Raw genomic sequence first — 20,532 nt, forward strand, 5'->3', positions numbered from 1 at the left:
AATGGTTTGTAACGTGTGATTTTTTTTTTACACCCCCCCCCCAATGGGACATTAGGCAGTGTCTGGAAACAATGGGGGACGAGCACTGTTACTAGTACCTAGTGGGTGGGGGCCAGGGGTGCTGCTAAACACCCTATAGTCGAGTACAGTGGTTTGCGTTGTAGTCACAGCTACTCAGGAGGCCAAGTGGGGAGGATCTCTTGAAAAATTCAAGGCTGTAGTTCATTATGATGGCACCTATGAATAGCCACTGCACTACAGCCTGGGCAACATAGTGAGACCCCATCTCCAACAAAACCCAAAACACCCTGTAATGCACAGAGCAGCCCCTACCCACCGCAAACTGAAAATTATCCAACCCAGGAGATCACTTGTGCTGAGGTTAAAAAATTCTAATTTAGACTTTCTCATACATTTGTCCTCCCCCCATGATATTTGTTTCCTTTAACAGAAATAATAAAGCTTGGATTTTGTTTATCACACTATTGTGGGCTTCCTTGTAGACATGCATTTGCAGCGAGTGTATGCTCTTATGCATCATAGGACACAGACTTTTTTGCTGCACATGGTTTTCATTCCACACTGTCCGGCTACTCATACTGGCATGAAAATAGCAGTGGCTGGTTGCCCACTCTGCAGTGGACACTGCTTCCTGTGCAGTGTCCATCAAAGCTTTTCGAAGCTTGTGGCGTAGGTCATGCTGTTAAGTACATTTTACAAATTAGAAACCTCAGTCTTAATGAGATTGATTTATCCAGAGTTATCTACTTAAGTGGCAAAAGGACGAATTCCTCTTGCCTCCTAAACTCTTCCCCATTATATCTTAAAGCTCCCATGGAAATCACTTTTCACTGCAGTTAGTCATCCCCTCTCTGGAGTACCCAGAACACGGCCCACAACCTGGCCAGCTAGAGGGAGATCATGATGGCCCAAAGAAAAGCAGTCCTGGGACATGACACCCAAGAAATTGGCCTTTCTGCTGCAGGATCTGGTGGACCAGATAAAATGGTTGATTGCCTTAAGATAATGTTTTGAAAGTTCCATTTTCTTTTTTAGGCTGTAACAGAAGACAAGTACGAAATACTGCAATCTGTCGATGATGCTGCCATTGTGATAAAAAACACAAAAGAGCCTCCGTTATCTCTGACCATCCACCTGACATCCCCTGTTGTCAGAGAAGAAATGGAAAAAGTATTAGCTGGAGGTAGGGAGGCCGAGACAGGCCCGCAGGACTTTGAAAAGGTGGTGTTCCCTCACTATTCAAATGTGCTATTCAGTTTTAGACTGCTTTGGTAAAAGGCTATTTATTGGTGTAGATTTGACCACCTTTACTCTGAGATCACATCTCCCGTTGGCTTTGATTGAGTACTTGGGAGTTTGACAAAACGGTCGCACTAAAAGTGAGTAGCACTTTTCATAGGGGATTGCACCATTTTTATCTTAATCCTTGAATGTTCTCAAACATAAGTGTGAAACTTGTTTTTCTGTTGAGCCATTCTCTGGCCTTGCAAAAGTGTGTCCCTGGCAATTTTATGGTTTTTAAATGACGGCAACCAGACGGTTTCTGCATGAGCATCACGTTGGAGTTGTACAAACAGCTTGTGCTGCAGCAAAACTGAGGGCCTCATTTTTCTTCTTCCATTGGCGCTTTTAATCAGCTAGAGTGACAGAAACACGAAGAGCTGATACAGAGTTTTGGATAAAGTTTTAAAAATTGTATGAGTTTTTTCCAAACCACATCTTTGGACCTAATACGCTGATGATGCGTTCACCATTCATAGTCCACCCAGGGCCCCTCATGTGCCTCTTCCCAGGCCTTATCCAAATCCCTGATGTACAGATAGCGGAGAAGATGAGCGCTCCAGTTGGGCTGCAGCAGAGGCTGGCATAGCGCCCTTGTTGCTGTTCTGTTCATTACCTTCAGTTCTGACTCATCTGATTCCGACTACCAAAGCCCTTCTAGTTTATCAATTTAGGGACGCTGGACCTTTGACCAACAGGACTCTCTCTGTCACGGGCTGGGGCTAGGGCAGTCCTACCTAGTGGGCGGAGGTGGTCCCCTTTGCTGCAGATGCCTTGGGATGGCTGTTGTGGGAAGCAGAGAGGGAGTTCATTTCCACTCCCCCGCCTTTTTTTTTTTTTTTCCTATCAAAAATTTTAGAATAGCTAATTTATTGGGAGAACATGGGGAGGAGGCTCGGGAACAGTCTATTAGAAGATAGGATCCACCTATCTTCCCCCTCCCCCATGAGATTATCCCGTTCAGAGTAACTTCCCACTTTTTTTTGTTTGTTTTGTTTTTTTCTGGAGGGGCCTCCGATTTTTGTGATTTCCTCTCAGGGCCGAGTTCAGTGCACTCTAGTTTCTCCTTCCCTGGTCAAGGGCGGAGATGAATTCAGCTTCTGGGAAATTCAGCTGCCCTTTAGGTCGCTGCCACATCCCCTTTCCACCTGACAGAAACCCCTTGGTCAAACTGTGCCTTGTCTTCTTATTCCATCCATGAATAGAAACGCTATCAGTCAACGATCCCCCGGACGTTCTGGACAGGCAGAAATGCCTTGCTGCCTTGGCGTCCCTCCGACACGCCAAGTGGTTCCAGGTTTGCATTTTGTTCTTCTATTTGTCTTTTGGTAGAGCATTCCTAAGTTTTAACTTGGCTAACTTTTACCATAACGATTCTTAAACCTTGACGGTAGCCGTGCTGAACTTAGCGCCTGCAGACACGCAGCTGCTAAAGGAGCGCACATCCACAAATTGACACCCCCAAAGGAGGCTGTGACTGAGTCGGTGGGCTGCTGCTGCTGCTTTGTGTTAAGAGTAACATTCTTCTTGTATATGCAGTGGAACCGCTGCTGGCCACGCACTTAGTGGTCATGAACGTTGACCGCTTACCCTTGGCAAAGCAGCACCGTAAGACTTGTGTTTTTCATGTTGGCCTGTGTTCGGGAAGTTGCCTTAGCCTAAAGAGCCTGTGCTTTCTTCTCCTAGGCCAGAGCCAACGGGCTGAAGTCATGTGTCATTGTCATCCGGGTCCTGAGGGACCTGTGCACCCGTGTGCCCACCTGGGGTCCCCTCCGAGGCTGGGTAAGCCACCATGTCACTGTGGCCACCAGGGGGTGGTGGGTGCAAAGACCCTCTCTCATATGCCAGGAACACTTGATGGTGAATAGACAGGAGTGGCCCTTTGAGGTGTGGCCATCATGTTCCCTTCAGAGCTGCTCTTCAAACTGTAGCTGCTGCGTTCCACACCTTGGGTGGGGTATGGGGTATCAGGGTGAGATGGGCCCCGCGTGGAGGACATGTAAGCAGTGATACCCTCCACGAAGAAGCGTTTGTGAATGCTATCAGACAGGGGTGGCAACCTAGGGCCTGTGGACAAGTTCTGATGAGCTGCCGATTTTGTTCCAGTGTATAGTTATTAATGGTTTTGTATTTCTGAACATGTACGTTTTAAATATAAATACCTATATCACAGCCTCAGCTTTGCCTCTGGGCCCACACAGCCTAAAAGATTTCATGTCTGGCCCTTTAAGAGAAGGTTGGCTGGCCGTTGGCCCAGGTGCCCTGGCTTTGGCTTAGCCCCCAGGCTTTGGCTTCACCAAGACTGGATGATTGTGACTCCCAGGCGTCCTGCTACACACACACTGACAGCTCCCCAGCATTGGCTGACCCTATCCTGCAGGCTGTGGCTCACTGTCCTCTTTCTCTTCCAGCCTCTCGAGCTCCTGTGTGAGAAATCCATCGGCACAGCCAACAGACCCATGGGGGCCGGCGAGGCCCTGCGGAGAGTACTGGAGTGTCTGGCGTCGGGCATCGTGATGCCAGGTTGGGGCCTTGTGCTTTGCAAGTGTCAGGGCAAGGACAGGGATCAAGGCCCCGAGGCCACTTCTTCGCTGGTCCAGTGACTGGGTTAGGGCAGCAGCAGCTCCGTGTCCACCCCCTGTAGGGCTGAAGCATGTGACTACCCTCTTGCACCATCATATCCAGCCCTGTGCCGGGTCCGCAGCCGTGATTTGGAGGGCGGATCCAGGGGCAGTGGTGACCCACTCCCACGTGACTTTCTTGCTCTGAGACACATGTGGATTATTTCTGTCAAGGGCTGGATGCCGAGTGGGTCACCGAGCTCGGCGTGTTTTCCAGAGCTGGGTGTGGATGGGGCGTGGGGGGTAACGCACCTGGTTCCCTCAGCCAGCACAACTCTTCCGAGATGCTAAAAGATAATCCTCTGCATATCTTCCTTGTTTCCTGCCTTCAGATGGTTCTGGCATTTATGACCCTTGTGAAAAAGAAGCCACTGATGCTATTGGGCATCTAGACAGACAGCAACGGGAAGATATCACACAGAGTGCGCAGGTATAGTCATCGCCATTGCCAACGTGAGCCCTTACCCAGTCTATACTCACTGGCTTCCAGTTCCATTACTGGGTATTCTCAGAGCAGCCCCTGGACTTGCAGGCTCAGGTTGGGGATTGAGGTGAAGGGATTGTGTTTGATACAGGGTGCCCCAATCTGGGCTTCTTCTTTCCCCTGGGGCCATGTGTGGTTGTCATCTGCCCCCTTGGCCTGCTCGAGTGCTGTTTTCAGACACCGAGTTCAGCGGGGAGATGTGTTTGTTGTGTGGACCACTTTGGGGGTCCTCCCCCTGCAGGCCCACCACGTGGCTCCGTGTGGCAACCAGTCCCCAGGTTGGGGTCTCCTGTATTCCTCTCGAAGGGGGGTGGTCACAGGCTGGCCTTCCCCTACAGCAAGGCTGGGCCCGAGCAGCCAGGGCCTCCCCTGGCTGTTGGGAGACCCCTTGCTGTTGTAGGGGAGACCATTAGCAGCCCCTCAGCTCCTGCCCCTCCTCAGAAGGCGTTAGTGAGCAACACGGACTTGGCCTTGAGCGCAGGGCAGCTGAGTCAGACTCCTTTTCCCCTCCTCCAGCACGCACTGCGACTCGCTGCGTTTGGCCAGCTCCACAAAGTCCTGGGTATGGACCCTCTGCCTTCCAAGATGCCCAAGAAACCAAAGAATGAAAACCCAGTGGACTACACTGGTAAGCCCATGGCGGCGTGCGGTTGCTGGGGCGCTCTGCAGGGCGGCTGCCTGCATCCTCAGCGCCTCTGCCTGCTCTCCCGCAGTTCAAATCCCCCCCAGCACCACCTACGCCATCACTCCCATGAAACGCCCGATGGAGGAGGACGGGGAGGAGAAGTCTCCCAGCAAGAAGAAGAAGAAGATTCAAAAGAAAGGTATGGACGTTTGTCAGCACTACTTCCTTCACTCCCAGCCTGGCTCCCAGTGAGGTTCATCCTAGTGGTGCAGTGCCTGCTTTTGCTTTTTCTTGGACTCAATTTTTAAGTCCTTTCAGCAATGATTACATATAATATGGGTGCTTAACACGAGTAGAATGGTGGTACCTCAGCTGGTAGTCACAGAGACACTCAGGCCAGGCCTTGGTGCACATGGCCATGTAGCTCCCTATGTCATGCCACAGAGGCAGTCACCTAGTGTTCAGAATTGACTAAAGTGTTCTTAGGCAGAGACCTGCTGAAGTGCTTATCCAGAACCATCTTGCTGTCCTCTCTTCAGAGGAGAAGGCAGAGCCTCCCCAAGCTATGAATGCCCTGATGAGGCTGAACCAGCTGAAGCCAGGCCTGCAGTACAAACTGGTCTCGCAGACCGGGCCTGTCCACGCCCCCATCTTCACCATGTCAGTGGAGGTCGATGGCAATTCATTCGAGGCCTCTGGGCCCTCCAAAAAGACAGCCAAGCTGCATGTGGCCGTTAAGGTAAGTGTGGCGGTCTCACTGTCCTCTGAACCTCAGAAGCATCGTCTTCATCTTGGGCTTCTTCTGAGCCATCGCCCCTCAGGGAAGCCCTCAGTGTGGAGACCATGCATCTTGGCAGGGTGGGGCAGATCCTGAAAACACAAGTCGTTAGCCATGTGGCCCTCTGCCAAGACATGTGACAAGAAAAACACCTTCCTCACTGGGGCTGACGAATAGAGGTTGTCCAGTCAGGGCCTCCCGGGGAGCTAAGGGAATGACTGTCCTCCAGGTGGCTGGATTTCTACCCTGGGAGCTGGTGGTTTAGGTATGCCGGGATGCCTGTTTGATGGAGAGAATCCATACAGGTGACTCCATGCTGAGCTCTCCCTCACCAGAGCCTGGGGGTCCCTGTGTCAGCAGGTGTTACAGGACATGGGCTTGCCGACGGGCGCGGAGGGCAGAGACTCAAGCAAGGGGGAGGACTCGGCAGAGGAGACAGAGGCGAAGCCGGCCGTGGTGGCCCCTACCCCTGTGGTGGAAGCTGTGTCAACCCCCAGTGCTGCCTTTCCCTCGGATGCTACTGCCGAGGTGAGCCCGTGGTGGTCACTGGGAACAACTGCTAAGTCAGGGCTGGCAGGCCTGTGCCCGCAAGCAAGGCAGTTACTGGGCCTTTGGTTTTTCACACACAAGTGGACCTTCCCTGCCAAGAGCCTGCACAGGGAGCTGGGGATTGCCCCCGAGCCGTGGCAGAGGGTCTTGCTGCTATTTGCAGAGTGAAGAGGGTCGCATTGCTGGGAGGCTCACACACCAGTTGGCAGCGACTGGCAAGGGCTGGCTAGGAACACAGGGTTGAAAAGCTCTAGCTGAGGTAGCTGGTTTTCTTTGCCGTTTCCTCTGAGAACGTGAAACAGCAGGGGCCGATCCTGACAAAGCATGGCAAGAACCCGGTCATGGAGCTGAACGAGAAGCGGCGAGGCCTCAAGTATGAGCTAATCTCTGAGACCGGGGGCAGCCATGACAAGCGCTTCGTCATGGAGGTGAGTGCTGTGCCCAGCCCTGAGCTTGCTGGGAGGGTCAGTCCGTGTGGGGGCCGGGAGCTCTGGAGAGGGGCTCTGACTTGGGACCCCAGCCCGGAGGAGAGGTGCTTAGTCATCCCTGACATGCATCTGTCCTTTCCAGGTGGAGGTGGATGGACAGAAGTTCCAAGGTACTGGTTCCAACAAAAAGGTGGCAAAGGCATACGCTGCCCTTGCGGCACTAGAAAAGCTTTTCCCTGACACCCCTCTCGCCCTTGATGCTAACAAAAAGAAGAGAGCCCCTGTACCTGTCAGAGGTGGACCGAAATTTGCTGCTAAGGTGAGCAACTAGTTACCTGAGAACCTTCTGAGCTTGGGCACGAGTTCTCCTGTGGTTGCAGTGTGAGTCGAATGTAATTTGTCTGCTCTCTCCTGTCCAGCCACATAACCCCGGCTTTGGCATGGGTGGCCCCATGCACAATGAAGTGCCCCCACCCCCCAACCTTCGAGGGCGGGGACGAGGAGGGAACATCCGAGGGCGAGGCCGAGGGCGAGGATTTGGTGGCGCCAACCACGGAGGCTACATGAATGCTGGTGAGGGCCCTTGTCCTACACTGTACCTGTGTACCCTGCTTGCATGCTCTGGGATTGTCCATGCTCCCTTGAGCCCATGGGGCCCCTGGGGTTGGGCTGAGTCTCCGGTAGGGGCAGGGCAGACCCACTGCTGACTCCCGGACTCCTGATAACCCTGTCTGTCACCTTCCAGGCGCTGGGTATGGAAGCTATGGGTACGGAGGCAACTCGGCAACAGCAGGCTACAGTAAGTGTGTGTTTCTCTCTGTCTGACTTGGGAAGCAGCCGCAGCTTAGCTCCTGGGCCCAGTTAGCGCAGGGCGGCCAGCAACAGCCTGGTGGAGGCTTCAGAGTGTGTCGCGAACCTTTTTGCAGTGATTAGGTCAGAAAGTCCTCAAGCCCCCCGTCCCACAGAGTGGGACTGATTCTTTAAGAGTTAGCACGTGAACTCGTGTGACTGCACGGTGTCTGGAAAGTCAGAATTTTAAATTTCTCTGCTTCAAGCCATGCGAAGCACCAATCTTGTGAATACGCTTTTCGTGATAGTGCACAGCTCTTGTCTTGAGAAGGAGCCTTCACTGGGGGGTTACAGGAGCAGAGAAATCTAAAACATGAATTTCAAATGTGGCGCTCTGTGCCCTTTTTCAAAAGAATTCTAATTTCTTCTCTCTGCTCTGTCTCCCCCTTTTGTAGGTGACTTTTTCACAGACTGCTACGGCTATCATGATTTTGGGTCTTCCTAGAGCGTCTAAAAGTATTGCACACAAAATCAACTTTTTACTCCAATTTCCTCCAACTCCAAAACCCAAAGTGTCCGTGCTGTGTCCCTGTGTGTGCTTCACTGGGTTTCTCAACCGTGGCTTTTCACCGCAGCTTGTCTGAAACTCTTAGCCTGCAGAATTTAAGACAATGGCAGTTTTTATCGTGATTTGCCTTTGAACTTGGTCATATTGAAGTTCACAATAAGTGGAAAACAATTTTTTCAGAGAATGTATTTTTGTGCAGAATTGCACAGAATTCTAGAGCCAGCGTTGTTCAGCATCAAGGCAAAAGCCCACCTTTGCTTTTTATGGAAAGCATTACTTTATTTAAAAGACAGACAATGACGCATTTTAATCTACCTTTGTCTTAATTTACAGCAGGTTTTGTATGAATTTTTAACCTTTTAACAAATTCCCAAATCTGGTTGATGCCTTTGACAGTAATGAAAACGGTTTCATCACATCTGAATCCAGAGCAACTGGCTTTTTTTTTTTTCCTTCTGAGCATGTAAATCGTAGGGATTGTGGGGAATTGTGTATTACGCTGAGTTAACTTCTCCCGCCTTTTGTAAATGCTCTGGTGGGTTCTTGTTTGGGGATGTGGTATTTTGTGGCTGGTTTAGCTAGAGAGTGAACTCTCAAAGGTATCAAAACTGTGCTTCCATAAATAAGTGCAAGAAACAGACAGGCTTAAAAGGGTAGGTAACGTGAAATTTTGCAAGTCCTAATTACAACTGCAAATGCATGAGATTCTGGATTTTTTTTTTTTTTTTAAATGGGGCTTTAAAAATAAGGAGAGAGCCACACATGTCCCTGCTTCTCCAGCCAGTTTTGGCTTCAGCAGGGCCTGTGCCACACTGAGTGCACAGTTGCCACAGACTCCAGAGGCCTGGCAGCTTCTGCCTGTGCGCAAAGGTACACAGGGTCACCCCGGCACTTTACTGGTGCCCCCGTTTTCTGGCGGGAGCCCCCCTTGGAAACCGTGGTTTTGGCTCGGGTCAGCAGTTCTTTCTGCAGCAAAGCCTGCCTCTGTGTTGACTTGCAAGATTTGGCGTTACTCAGGCAAAAACCGGTCGAAATGGTTACTATATGATTTGTTCCCAGAGGTTTGAAACATTCAGTGAAACTTTTTAAAACTTTGATTGCATGATGTATTTTTTTTTTAGAAAGTTACTGTTTGAGAATAATGTCTTTTTATACCAGGAAATAGTTCTCCTGAATGACATTGAAAACTTCCCCTCCCCTTTATTTTTTTTTAATCAATACATGTTAAAGTAACAAGGCCTCGGTACTTGCGTCTTCATTCATTCCCGGCTTCAGGCGGGGCAAGGTGGTGTGCTCAGTGCAGGACACTGGGGAAGCTGGGCCTGGGGGGCTGGGGGGGGACTTTCTGAGGGGGATTCTGAAGATCCTGTCCTCTCAGCCTCCTCACTGAGCCTCCACACATTTGCTTTCTCGCATTGTGGGACATATCCTTCTCCTTGGTGTGTTGGCTTTGTGATGGGGCGGTGGGGTGGGGAGAAGGCCTGCCTGTACAACACAGTTTGCAGATCAGTTCTCTGCAAACTACTGTGCAGACAGTCCATGACACACACATCTCTAGTGGGTGGAGGCACGTGAGGACTCCCAAGATGGCCCCACCCGGCAGACGTGAGACCCTTGGTGCTCAGGCTGGGAGGGAAGGACAAGCTGAGTGGGAGTATCTCCTCGCCCTCCCACCCACTCTGGGCCTAGCTGAGCAGACACCCCAGCTGCCTGGGCCAAGGCAGTCATGTGCTCAGGCCTACCTGCTTAGGGAGCCCAAGAGCCCCGCTACCCTATTGTATGCTGGGCATTGCTGTGCCAGGCTGAAGCACTGGCTGCCCCCACCACCTGGCCTCCAGCCGTGCGCACTCGCTGCTGTGGCCCCTGGCTTGGGGTTTCCTTGTGCAGCGTTCCCTTAGCCAATGACACTTGTCACTCCATCTGAGTCCCTGGTGGGGCTGCCTATTAACCTAGTGACCAGAAGCAGGGGCCTTGCCATCACATTCTCAACTTCAGGCCTGAGAATGTGGCGGCCACACTGCACGCTCATCCGTCCCGCTGCTCAGTCCCGCCTGTGCCCAGCGGCTGTGCTGGGAATAAGGAAGGGGCCTTGGACCCCCAAGGCCGTAGCTTGAGGCCCCACTTGGATGTCCTGATCCCAGCCTTGGCCAGTTGCCCTTCCCACGAGGCTGGGGCTTGCTCTGCTCCTTCAGTCATGTGTTTGCACAGATAACACTAGAAAGTGCCCGGTAGCATTGGCAAAGTCCCTATTTCTCTTCCAAGAACCAGCTTGGACTAGTTGGTCTTCTGAGAATGCTTGACAGTCTTAGGGGCCTTGTCAGAGAGCATCTCCTGGGGTCCCCAGGCCTGTGCCTTCCTAGCCTGTTCCCAGCACAGTGGGGAGGAAGGGGGTGGCCCGCTGCTTTTCTGGGGCTTTGCTTTTTCTGTCACCGTTGGGGACATCTGGGTAGCCAGCAGCTAGCCGTGAATGTCGTCCTGCGCTCGGAGCCCATCTCATTGTAATGTTGACATCTGCTACAAAAGCTGCTGTCGTGCACTGCTTGGCAAAGACCCATTGTTGTCATCAGCTGATGGGTGAGTGGAGCTGAAGGCTGGGCCGCCCTGAGCAGGGCTGCTGTAACGACGGGAGGCCACCGCTCCTCTCTCCTTCCTCCTCCTTGCTGCCTCTGTGCAGCAGGCTTGCGGGTCAGCCTTCAGGGCCCACGGCTGTGACCTTCCCTCCTCTCCCCTCCTCCTGCCCTTCCCGATGCTACACCTGACCCGCTGCCTCCCTGTTTAGGTCAGTTCTACAGCAACGGAGGGCATTCTGGGAATGCCGGCGGCGGTGGAGGCGGGGGCGGTGGCGGCTCTTCTGGCTACGGTTCCTACTACCAAGGTGACAACTACAACTCACCGGTGCCCCCAAAACACGCCGGGAAGAAGCAGCTGCACGGGGGCCAGCAGAAGCCCTCCTATGGCTCAGGCTACCAGTCCCACCAGGGCCAGCAGCAGTCCTACAACCAGAGCCAGTATAGCAACTACGGCCCCCCGCAGGGCAAGCAGAAAGGCTATAACCACGGACAAGGCAACTACTCCTCATACTCGAATTCCTACAGCTCGCCTGGGGGCGGGGGCGGATCCGACTACAACTACGAGAGCAAATTCAGTGAGTTGTCTTCCAGCACCCCTCAGCCTGGCCAGAGTCTGGGCCCAGCGGTGCAGCCCATGGAATGGCAGAAGTGTGGCACTGTTGGGGGACCAAGAGGCAGTCAGGGTGTTGGCTGCGGGCGGGTGTTAGGAAGAGCCAGGAGGCAGGACCCCCAGCACCTTTTCCAGAGGCGAGTGTGGCTGAGGCCTCTGTGCAGAGGTGTGGGCTGGAGGCTGCGAGGTGACCTCTTGGTATCTGTTGTAGAGACAGTGTTGCACCCAGTCCCTGAAAGAGCCTGATTTGCTTTCTCCTCCGCTGCTGCCTGTCCCTCACGAGCCCAAGTGGTAGGCTGCCACTGCACAGCGGCCAGCGAGGCAGATGGAATGGCGTTCAGCAGCGGGCTTGAGGCTTCACAGAACCTCTGCTGGGGCGTGGGTGCAGGAGGGGTGCCATGTGCTTGGTGATGCCGGGTGAGAGCAGAGGCGGCTGCTGTTGGTTTTTGGCTGGCAAGCTTGGGTTGGAGGAGCAGGTGGGAAGGCAAGACAGCTGGCTTCAGAGCTCGGTGACCATCCAGGCCTATGGCAAGGTGACCTTGCAGGGCTGTGGCTGGCCCCTGGCACATCTCTGTTGGGCTGATGTATGCCACCTTTGAGCAGACAGGGAAATCTGCACAGGGCCTGCGCCAAGGCCCTGCCACACCCAGGAGTGCATCCTGAGGCCTCTGGCCGCCCCGAACCGTGTCTTTCCCGAGGCCCCTTAACCACCCTGTCTTCTCTCCCTCAGACTACAGTGGTAGTGGAGGCCGAAGCGGCGGGAACAGCTACGGCTCAGGCGGGGCATCCTACAACCCGGGGTCACACGGGGGCTACGGCGGAGGTTCTGGGGGCGGCTCCTCATACCAAGGCAAACAAGGTGGGCCTGGAGCTGCAGGTGGCACAGTACAGGGGTCCCGTCAGATGCTATGAGGAGGGATGTGGACCTGGTGGGAGCAGAGAGCAGCGTGGGCAGGCCACAGTGGCTGTTGCGCCATGGCTTTGCTTGGGGACCTGTGAGAACACAGGCTCAGGCACACTACCAGCTGCTCGGACTTTTCAGGGGAAGCCAGAGAGCGTGCAGTGTCCCCAGTCTTAAACATTGGCACTTACTTGAAACGTAGATGACACTAAGGCAAACAGGGCTGTGCTCTGTGGTTCGGGCCAGCAGCTTGGCACCTTGGTCAGGTAGCCTGAAGCCACAGTTTCCTCTAGAAGCCAGGATCACAGTGATCCCACCTCTCACGATGTTGGTGACAGACTTGATGATGTGTGACAGGCAGTTAGCAAAGTTAGAGCCTGCAAGTCTGCCCACTTGTGTCCTTGCCGTCTGTGTCTCGGGTTTGGGCTGAGGTCCGGCGCTCTGGTGGCTGGGCAGGTCTGAGTCCCTCAGCTCTAACCGCCCCTCTCTCTCCTAGGAGGCTACTCATCACAGTCGAACTACAATTCCCCAGGGTCTGGCCAGAACTACAGTGGCCCTCCCAGCTCCTACCAGTCGTCACAGGGCGGCTACGGCAGAAACGCAGACCACAGCATGAACTACCAGTACAGATAAGCCCCCGAGGGGCGGAGATTTGTACCTTCTGCACTTACTCCCCATCGGAAGATCCAGTTTTATGCATCACAGTTAACATGTCAACCGGCCCCTCCAGGCCCTGCCCCCACCCCGTCCACGTTGCTGTGTTGTGAGGTGCAGCGGGTCGCCTCCGTGGCCCGTCCTGTGACCCATTATTTAGCCGTGTTTGGGACTCCGTGTCTTCAATGGTTTGTTAGTTGCCATGACAACTTTGTCTGGGTAGAGTTTTGCGTTCTGCAGTTCAGTATCCCTCTGTCTATTTACAATTGGTGTTCGTGTTAACTCAGTTTGTCTTTAAATAGTTACAGAAGGGATACGTCATCTGTTAATGCTTTTGTGAAGTGAGTTAAACGAGCTTTATGTATTTTAATGCTTTAGTGTTTCAGTTTTATAAGTGAAGATTTTATTTTAAAAACCAGTGGGAAAGAGTGGGGGTTTTTTGTATGTCTGGGTCATTCAGGCAGTACATCTGAATTAAGATGAATGTAGACAAATAAAGAAAAAGAAAATGGCGCCTGTCTTAGGCCTGGGTGTCTGACCCACCAGCAATGGATGGGCAGGTTCCCCCACTCTGTTCCCGCTCTTGGGAAAGCAGGGTGGGCTGGCAGGATAGTCCCCGGTCACCAGGGAGGGTCCACCTCCAAGCCTCTAGACACCTTTCCTCTGTGCTTGGCAAAGATGAGGTGCCTGGTCACCTGAGGTCTTGTGGATGCAGTGTCCCAACAGGCTCTGCACCGCCCGGCTGTCTTCGCAGTTGTGTACAGTGGCCCACGCTGGTTTTTGAGGTCTGATCACAGATCTCTGGCAAGCTTTGTTTTCTGCTCCCTGATTCTGGCATAGTTTTAAGTGCAATTTCTCATCGTCGTGGAGTGAAATGTCCCTGTAGGATCCATACCTCAACCCAATTTGACAAGGGCAGGTGTGACCTGGGTAAACCCCAGCTGCAGACCATCTGTGCCCGGATGGAGCTGTGTGTCTGTGCTGCAATCTTGACCCCTAGTGCTGCACCGCCCAGAGGCTCACAGAGAGGGGAGCTGAGGCTCTTTTCAGTTGCCCAAACTTACTCCAGCAGATGTCTGTAGAGCAGTGATTCTCAACCTGGATCGGTGTTGCCTCACAGGGAAAGGTTTGCAATGTTTAGAGGACGTTTGTCACCCCTAGGCAGTGCTCCTGGCATCTCGTGTGTAGAGGCCAAGGATGCTGCTAAAGATCTGCCCTGCACAGAGCAGTGCACACAACATGGCACACAGGTGGAGAAACCCTACCCTACCGCAGCCCCTTCTCCGCTCTCACCCTGCCTAGGGAGGGAGGGGGCACGCTTTATGGGGGCAGTAATAGGATTGCCTTTGCCCAGGCGCTGCTTCAGCCTATCTGGGAAGAGCTTTGCATAGCAGGCCTGGGGACCTCACCTCTCTGCAGGGACACAGCACCTCTTGCCAGTTGCCTGCAATGCTCGGAAGCTGCCTCTGCACCCGCAGACCAGGCGCTGTCTTGGGCCTCAGCTATAGCCAGCCCCTTGGCCTCCCGTGCTTGGGTAACCATGGCCACTGGCTGAAGCAAGGACCCTGCTCACAATCAGGTGATGTGGAAGGTCAAGAAGCGAGGACCCTGCTCACAATCAGGTGATGTGGAAGGTCAAGTGCTTTCAGAGGATAAATATCTGCCGCCTTGGAGGGTGGAAGAAAGGGCTTCTGCACTAGAGAAGGAAATGCTGAAGGAATTCTTTCTGCCAGAGCAGAGGAGGTCCCAGATACCAAGTGGCCCAGCCCAGTGAGAGGTGGGAAAAAGGTGGCCCCATGATGCAGAAATTCGAGTCATCCTGAGCTGCCCTGGGATTTCACCAGCCCAGCAGTGGTGGAGGCATAAGAGGACAGACCTGAGGGACGGTCCTACCCTGAGTGATGGGGGAAGTATTTACGTCCCCTGTGCTCTCCCAGACGTGGACAGGGCTAGGACAAGAAGAGATGCCTGTGAGATCATCAGACCTTGCGTTTGAGGTGCAAGGATACAATCTGCAGAGGGAACCCTGCGTCCTTCAGACACCGAGGGAAGAGAAGGAACAGACCCAGTCCGCACCTGCTATGTCCCTCCGAGCTCCAGGCAAGCACCTGCATTCTCAACACAGGTCTTTCCTTCCAGCCACTTTCCTGATCAGCTTCAACCACCATCACATTGAATCCTAACGCAGTACAGGGGAAGGGACCTCCTGCCTGCTCAGAATCTGCGGCCTAGTCAGGCACCTGTCCCAAGGGGACAGCTCATGAGCATCCTTGATGCCCTAACTCCACTCGCTGGGGCCGATGGTGCCATGATGCAGTTGGCTTGTGGCAGTGTCAGGCCTTGCAACCTGCCACACCAGGAAGCTTGGTTCAGAAGATGTGGCTGTCACTTTGAGTGGTGCTGAAGGCCTTCTAGGCCAGTTCCCTTCAAAACCCTGGAAGCTGACCTGGGCTAGGTCCCCCTTGGCCCAGCAACAGGTGGGCAACCGGTGGCTTATGATGAAGAGAGGTGCCTTGGCCCACGTGCTTCGGGTGGATGGTGTCCTGCATCTTTTAGTCACCAGGGGAGGACACTGGGTGCATCAGCAGGAAGGGCAGGGTGCCCAGGAAGGGCCTGGCAAGTTGATCAGGATGGGGTACTTGGTGTCTAGGCCGTGGGGTGACTAACCAGGGACTGGGCGCACAGGCCAAGAGAGCTGTGGACATGTGTGCAGGACTGGGGTGAGGGAGGGAAGGGCAGGGCCTTGTAGGGAATCTGAACAGATTCCAGGGGTCAGGGGCAAGTATTGGGAATTGGTGACCTGGGACCAAGGGTAGCCTGTGATCCAAGAGGGGCACAGATGCAGCATTTCCACTGCCCTGCATTTAGCGCAGTTGCTGAGGCCTGATTGTCACTTTGGGCTGGGACCTCGTCTGACCTGGGGGTCACCCCCTAGCTGCCTGATGGCCCCCTGCCCCTGGCAGGGAAACGCTGTTCTGATCACTGAGCCTCCTGATGCAGTCAGGGGTCCTGCCCTGAAGGACTACTGTGTGTCCCTGTTCCCTGCAGCACAGTGTGGGCCCCGCCCTGGCTGCGCACTGCACATACTGAGACGTCTGCACAAGATGTTGGGCAGCAGCGACACAGCAAGCCTTCCTGGAGGCCACATGCTCGCTCTTAACCCATCCCAGAATAAAGGACTTCTTGTGTGCATCGTTTCATTATTCGGCATGTGTTTATCGGGTGGTAATTGTGCGTCAGGTTGTGCGCTGGGTGCTGAGAATGTGAAGGTGAACTGGGTCCCTGTTCATGGGGAGCCCTGTCCCAGCGGGGCAGAGAGTGTCAAGGAAGACTTCCATGTCTCAAGGGGGACAGTGTGTGAGCTGGAGCCAGGTGTGTTGGGGAGGGTGGCGGGTATGCCTGGAAAAGGTGCTGGCATGAGGGGAAGTTCAGCTGAGGGTGAGATGGACCTCAACAAGCTGAAGTTGGAGGGGGGCGAGGTGCAGGGGAAGCATTTTGGACAAAAAAGGGAGTGGTGAGATCCTGCCCAGAGGCCAGCAGGGGAATGAGAGGCATTAAATGCAGCTCCAGGCAGAGGGCTTTTGAGCCTGTATTGTGAGGGCAGCAGGGAGCCATGGAAAAGGTTCTGAGCTGGGAAGACTCCAGGCCAGTTTATGCTTAACAGCAGTTCTTGAGGCTGCTGGGCAGAGTAGGCATGTTGGGGAGGTGAGAAGGGGGGCCAGAGACCAGCAGAGAGGGCTGAAGTCTCGGACGCTGGAGTTGAGGTTTCAGTGATTTTAGGTGCAGAGTCCAGTGGACTAGGTAAGGAACAGCTCCGGGACTGAGAGGGTTCAAAACTGCATGGCCCATGTTGAGCCCAAGAGGGACATCGCCTTGCATGGAGAGGGTCCCAGACTCAGGGGCCCTCCCCTTTGCTGTGGGAAGACCAGCAGGAATGGAGAGTCACTGTGGAGGACATCCCTGAGGTCACAAGCCCTTCTAGTAAACGCTGGCACCTGAGCTCAGGGGGCTTGGCAGCCTGGCTGTGGAGGCGAGAGGGGAGAGAAGATCATGGAGGGTCAGCCCCACACCATAGTTGGACCACCTGGAGCAAATATCCTTCAGGCTCCCAGGACTCCTATGTCAAACCCTAACGCCGCTTTGTAGTGATTACAAATTCGTGTTCTGCTGGTGTGGGTCCCAGGACCTGAGCACCCACTCCCTAAGCTCTCCTATTCCACGGCTTAGGGAGCTCGCCTGGACAGCCACAGAAGATCCCAGAAAAGGCAAGTTCGGGGTCTAGTAGTCGCCATTCCTGGCCCCGCACGTGGGGTAAAGCCTCTGCAAACCTTCCCAGGCTGCCCGTGCCCACCGCTTCTTCCGCGCGCAATTAACACGTCGCCTCCGAGTAGGATTTCACAGACTCCGCTGCCAACGCGCCCGGCTCTCTGAATGCCTCCCGCTTGGTCCTTGAGCGCCGTCAATAATTTTTCCTAATAGGACACTGTCGCAGGGCCTGCTCCTGCCTGGTCGCCCACTTCGTGGAGCGCGCCAAGGCTACAGGGACATCTGCAGGCCACGCCCCCAGGGCGCTGCGTCCTGGGGCTCCAGGCAACGCTCTGGCGCTGTCCGCGGTGCTGAACCCGCGCCCCCGCGCCACTTCCCACGGCTGGTCTAGGACGCCCCCAGGGGAGCAGCCCCAACACCCTCAAGTAGGTGCCACTGAGCCTCCGCTGCACCCTACCCCCAGGTTACCTCTGGGTGAAAGAGAACCCACTTCCCTCGACGTTCTGTTAAGCAAGCCCCACCCTCGCACCACATAGCTCTGCAGAACCCGAGCTTTGTGCTTCCTCACTGCAATGAGGGCTGGGAAAGTATCTGGCAATGGCAACCTCTACCGAGAGGTAGCCTTGGCCTTAACAGATACGGTATTCCGTAGACACAGGCAGGCTAGGGTGGTCAGGTGTTAGGTAGCCAAAGAAGCAGAGGCTGTATCAGTTTCAGAACAGCAAATACAGGCAACCATTAATCCCACCATCCATCCATGCAATCATGGTAAATGCGTTCTGAAGTCCAGAGGATTCCCTGCAACACACCTGAAGGTTCAGGTAATCAAGAATTGTGAACAGGTCAGAGCTCCATGAGAAAGTCACCCTGCAAAGGATAAAGATTCTCAGATCTGGTGAGATAATAAAATGCTATTTTTGGAAGTCAAACCACTGAAAGTCAACATTGGTTGCACATTGGAGTCACCTACATTTCTCTTTTTGTTTTTGTAGAGATGGGGTCTCACTATGTTGCCAAGGTTGATCTCAAACTCCTGGCCTCAAGTGATCCTCCTACCTCAGCCTCCCAAAGCACTGGGATTATAGGCATGAGCCACCACACCTGGCCTATAGTTGACTCTTGAACAAAATGGGTCCACATGGCTCATGCCTGTGATCCTAGCACTCTGGGAAGCCAAGGCAGGAGGATTACTTGAGCTTAGGAGTTCGAGACCAGCCTGAGCATGAGCAAGACCCCATCTCTACTAAAAATAGAAAGGAATTAGGCAGACAGCTAAAAATAGAGAAATTTAGCTGGGCGTGGTGGTGCGTGCCTGTAGTCCCAGCTACTTGGGAGGCTGAGGCAGGAGGATCACTTAAGCCGAGGAGTTTGAGGTTGCTGTGAGCTAGGCTGATGCCATGGCACTCTAGCCTAGGCAACAGAGTGAGACTCTGTCTCAAAAAAAAAAATAAAAATTACAACTCAAGTGATAATCCACAGTGCACTCCATAGGTGATTATAATGCACTCATATTTTGGGATAATAGGCAACTGTTGAAAGAAACAAAGAGACCATGTACTGAGATGATGTTCCCCCGTGAGCCAGTTTATGCAAACCTACCCCTAAAGGCCTAGGAAGCAGAGAGGCAGAAGAAAGAGGCTGACATATGCAATTTCTCAGGAAGAAACATTTAATTGGGATTTATGAAAGAACCCATGTATGTCCAGGGCTTACATATTTTAGGGAAGCAATGTGCAGGACAACTGAAGTCACCCCTCAAGGAAAGGCAAGAATGCTATGTGCATCTGCCTAAGGGCAGGATTTACAGTCAAGGTTCTGATCTAATGACAGGATTTATGTAACAGTAGATAAAGTAGAAATCTTAGAGGCATTCCCAGAACAGGGATTGATTAGAAGTCAACATGCTGGCAGGATGCAGTGGCTCATGCCTGTAATCCCAGCACTTTGGAAGGCCAAGGAGACAGGATCACTTGAGCCCAGGAGTTTGAGACTAGCCTGGGCAATATGGTAAGACCGCTTCTCCCATCCAAGTATTAACCAGGCCTGACCCTGCTTAGCTTCTGAGATCAGACAAGATTGGGTGCATTTAGCATGGTATGACCATAGATAAGACCTCTTCTCTACCAAAAACTAAAAAAAAAAAAAAAAAAAAAAAATCAACATAATGGATTAGTATCAGAGATGGAGATGCCTGAGCCTCCACTCATGGGATGATCACCAAGGTACGGACAAAAAGCTAGGTGCAGCCCACCAGTGTAACTAGAGGCCTCCTTTTGTGTAAAAGGGCTACATATATGGTTTTACCTTTGTATTTGCTTCTGTTTGCATGAAGAAATACTGGAAGAACACAAGACTCTAATAAAACGTGTTACAAGAAAGTCTGAGGTGGCAACTGGGTGGATGGGGTAAGAGTGAGTTTGTCTTTTACACACTTTCTGAATGTGTCACACATTAAAATGTGAAATACTAAAAATACAGAAAAGTGCATAAAACATAAAAGTACAGCACAGTTCAGTGTCAACTCTTATGACAATCCCAAAAGACAACCATTTTGTATTATTGGTCCACCTGAAAAATGTATTTAAAAAATTTGAAACAGTAAATTAAGAAAAGAAGTGTTTGGCAGCTCAATCATACTGAATTTCTCTTCTTTTTCTTTTCTTTCTTTCTTTCTTTCTTTTTTTTTTTGAGATAAGGGTCTTGCTCTGTCACCTAGGCTAAAGTGCAGTGGCATCATCATAGCTCACTGCAACCTCGAACTCCTGGGCTCAAGTGATCCGCCTGCCTCAACCTCCCCAAGTGCTGGGACTACAGGTGTGAGCCTCCATGTTGAATTTAACTGCCAAATCACCTAAGCTGAGTATTGAAATTTGTCAAAAAATGTTTGACACATCTGAAAAGATGCTCAACCCCAGTTGGAATCATGGCAATGCAAATTAAAAGCCCAATTGACACCATTTCACACAGAATTGATTGGCAAAATTTAAGAGTTCTGAAAATACCAAGAGTTGGCAAAGATGGGACACAAAGGGAGCTTTTTAAAGCTGCTTTGCGGGTGTCAGCTGCTGCAATCACAGTGAAAAAAGGTGACCCTTCTTTGTACAGTTGAATATACCCCTAAAACAACACCAATTTCAATAACAAACCCCGAAACACTGAAAAGACCACAAATCCATTAATTCATTGACTGGAGAATGTGTAAATAAGCAGTAGTTGGTCTATACATCTATTTATTAGTCAGGGTGTTGCTCTGATGCCCAGACTGGAGTGCAGTGGCCTGATCATAGCTCACTGCAACCTCAAATTCCTGGGCTCAATGCATCACTGCCTTGACCTCCCCAGGTCCTGGGATTACAGGTGTGAGCCACCATATCCAGCCAGGAGTGG

General features: G+C 52.6%; 1 protein-coding gene across 5 annotated transcripts in view; it reads left to right on the plus strand.

Moving 5' to 3' along the window:
* The window catches only part of ILF3 (interleukin enhancer binding factor 3), a 28,336-nt gene extending 14,945 nt beyond the window's left edge, over window positions 1–13,391 (plus strand). The window contains exons 5-20 of one of the 5 annotated variants that reach the window (XM_045545859.1): window positions 1,057–1,204; window positions 2,508–2,599; window positions 2,989–3,084; window positions 3,714–3,825; window positions 4,256–4,353; window positions 4,924–5,035; window positions 5,121–5,231; window positions 5,572–5,771; window positions 6,171–6,338; window positions 6,650–6,787; window positions 6,930–7,106; window positions 7,207–7,360; window positions 7,533–7,586; window positions 10,924–11,289; window positions 12,055–12,183; window positions 12,722–13,391. In XM_045545859.1, coding sequence (XP_045401815.1) covers window positions 1,057–1,204; window positions 2,508–2,599; window positions 2,989–3,084; window positions 3,714–3,825; window positions 4,256–4,353; window positions 4,924–5,035; window positions 5,121–5,231; window positions 5,572–5,771; window positions 6,171–6,338; window positions 6,650–6,787; window positions 6,930–7,106; window positions 7,207–7,360; window positions 7,533–7,586; window positions 10,924–11,289; window positions 12,055–12,183; window positions 12,722–12,858 — 2,292 coding nt within the window. In that variant the 3' untranslated portion in view covers window positions 12,859–13,391. Of the gene's footprint in view, window positions 1–1,056; window positions 1,205–2,507; window positions 2,600–2,988; window positions 3,085–3,713; window positions 3,826–4,255; window positions 4,354–4,923; window positions 5,036–5,120; window positions 5,232–5,571; window positions 5,772–6,170; window positions 6,339–6,649; window positions 6,788–6,929; window positions 7,107–7,206; window positions 7,361–7,532; window positions 7,587–8,031; window positions 9,382–10,923; window positions 11,290–12,054; window positions 12,184–12,721 lie in introns of those variants that run through there. The other 4 variants (XM_045545867.1, XM_045545877.1, XM_045545885.1 and 1 more) reach the window with 4 other exon arrangements.
* Window positions 13,392–20,532: the final 7,141 nt, after the last annotated feature.

The sequence above is a fragment of the Lemur catta genome, chromosome 1, assembly GCF_020740605.2.
Source record: "Lemur catta isolate mLemCat1 chromosome 1, mLemCat1.pri, whole genome shotgun sequence".
NCBI classification, from domain to species: domain Eukaryota; kingdom Metazoa; phylum Chordata; class Mammalia; order Primates; family Lemuridae; genus Lemur; species Lemur catta.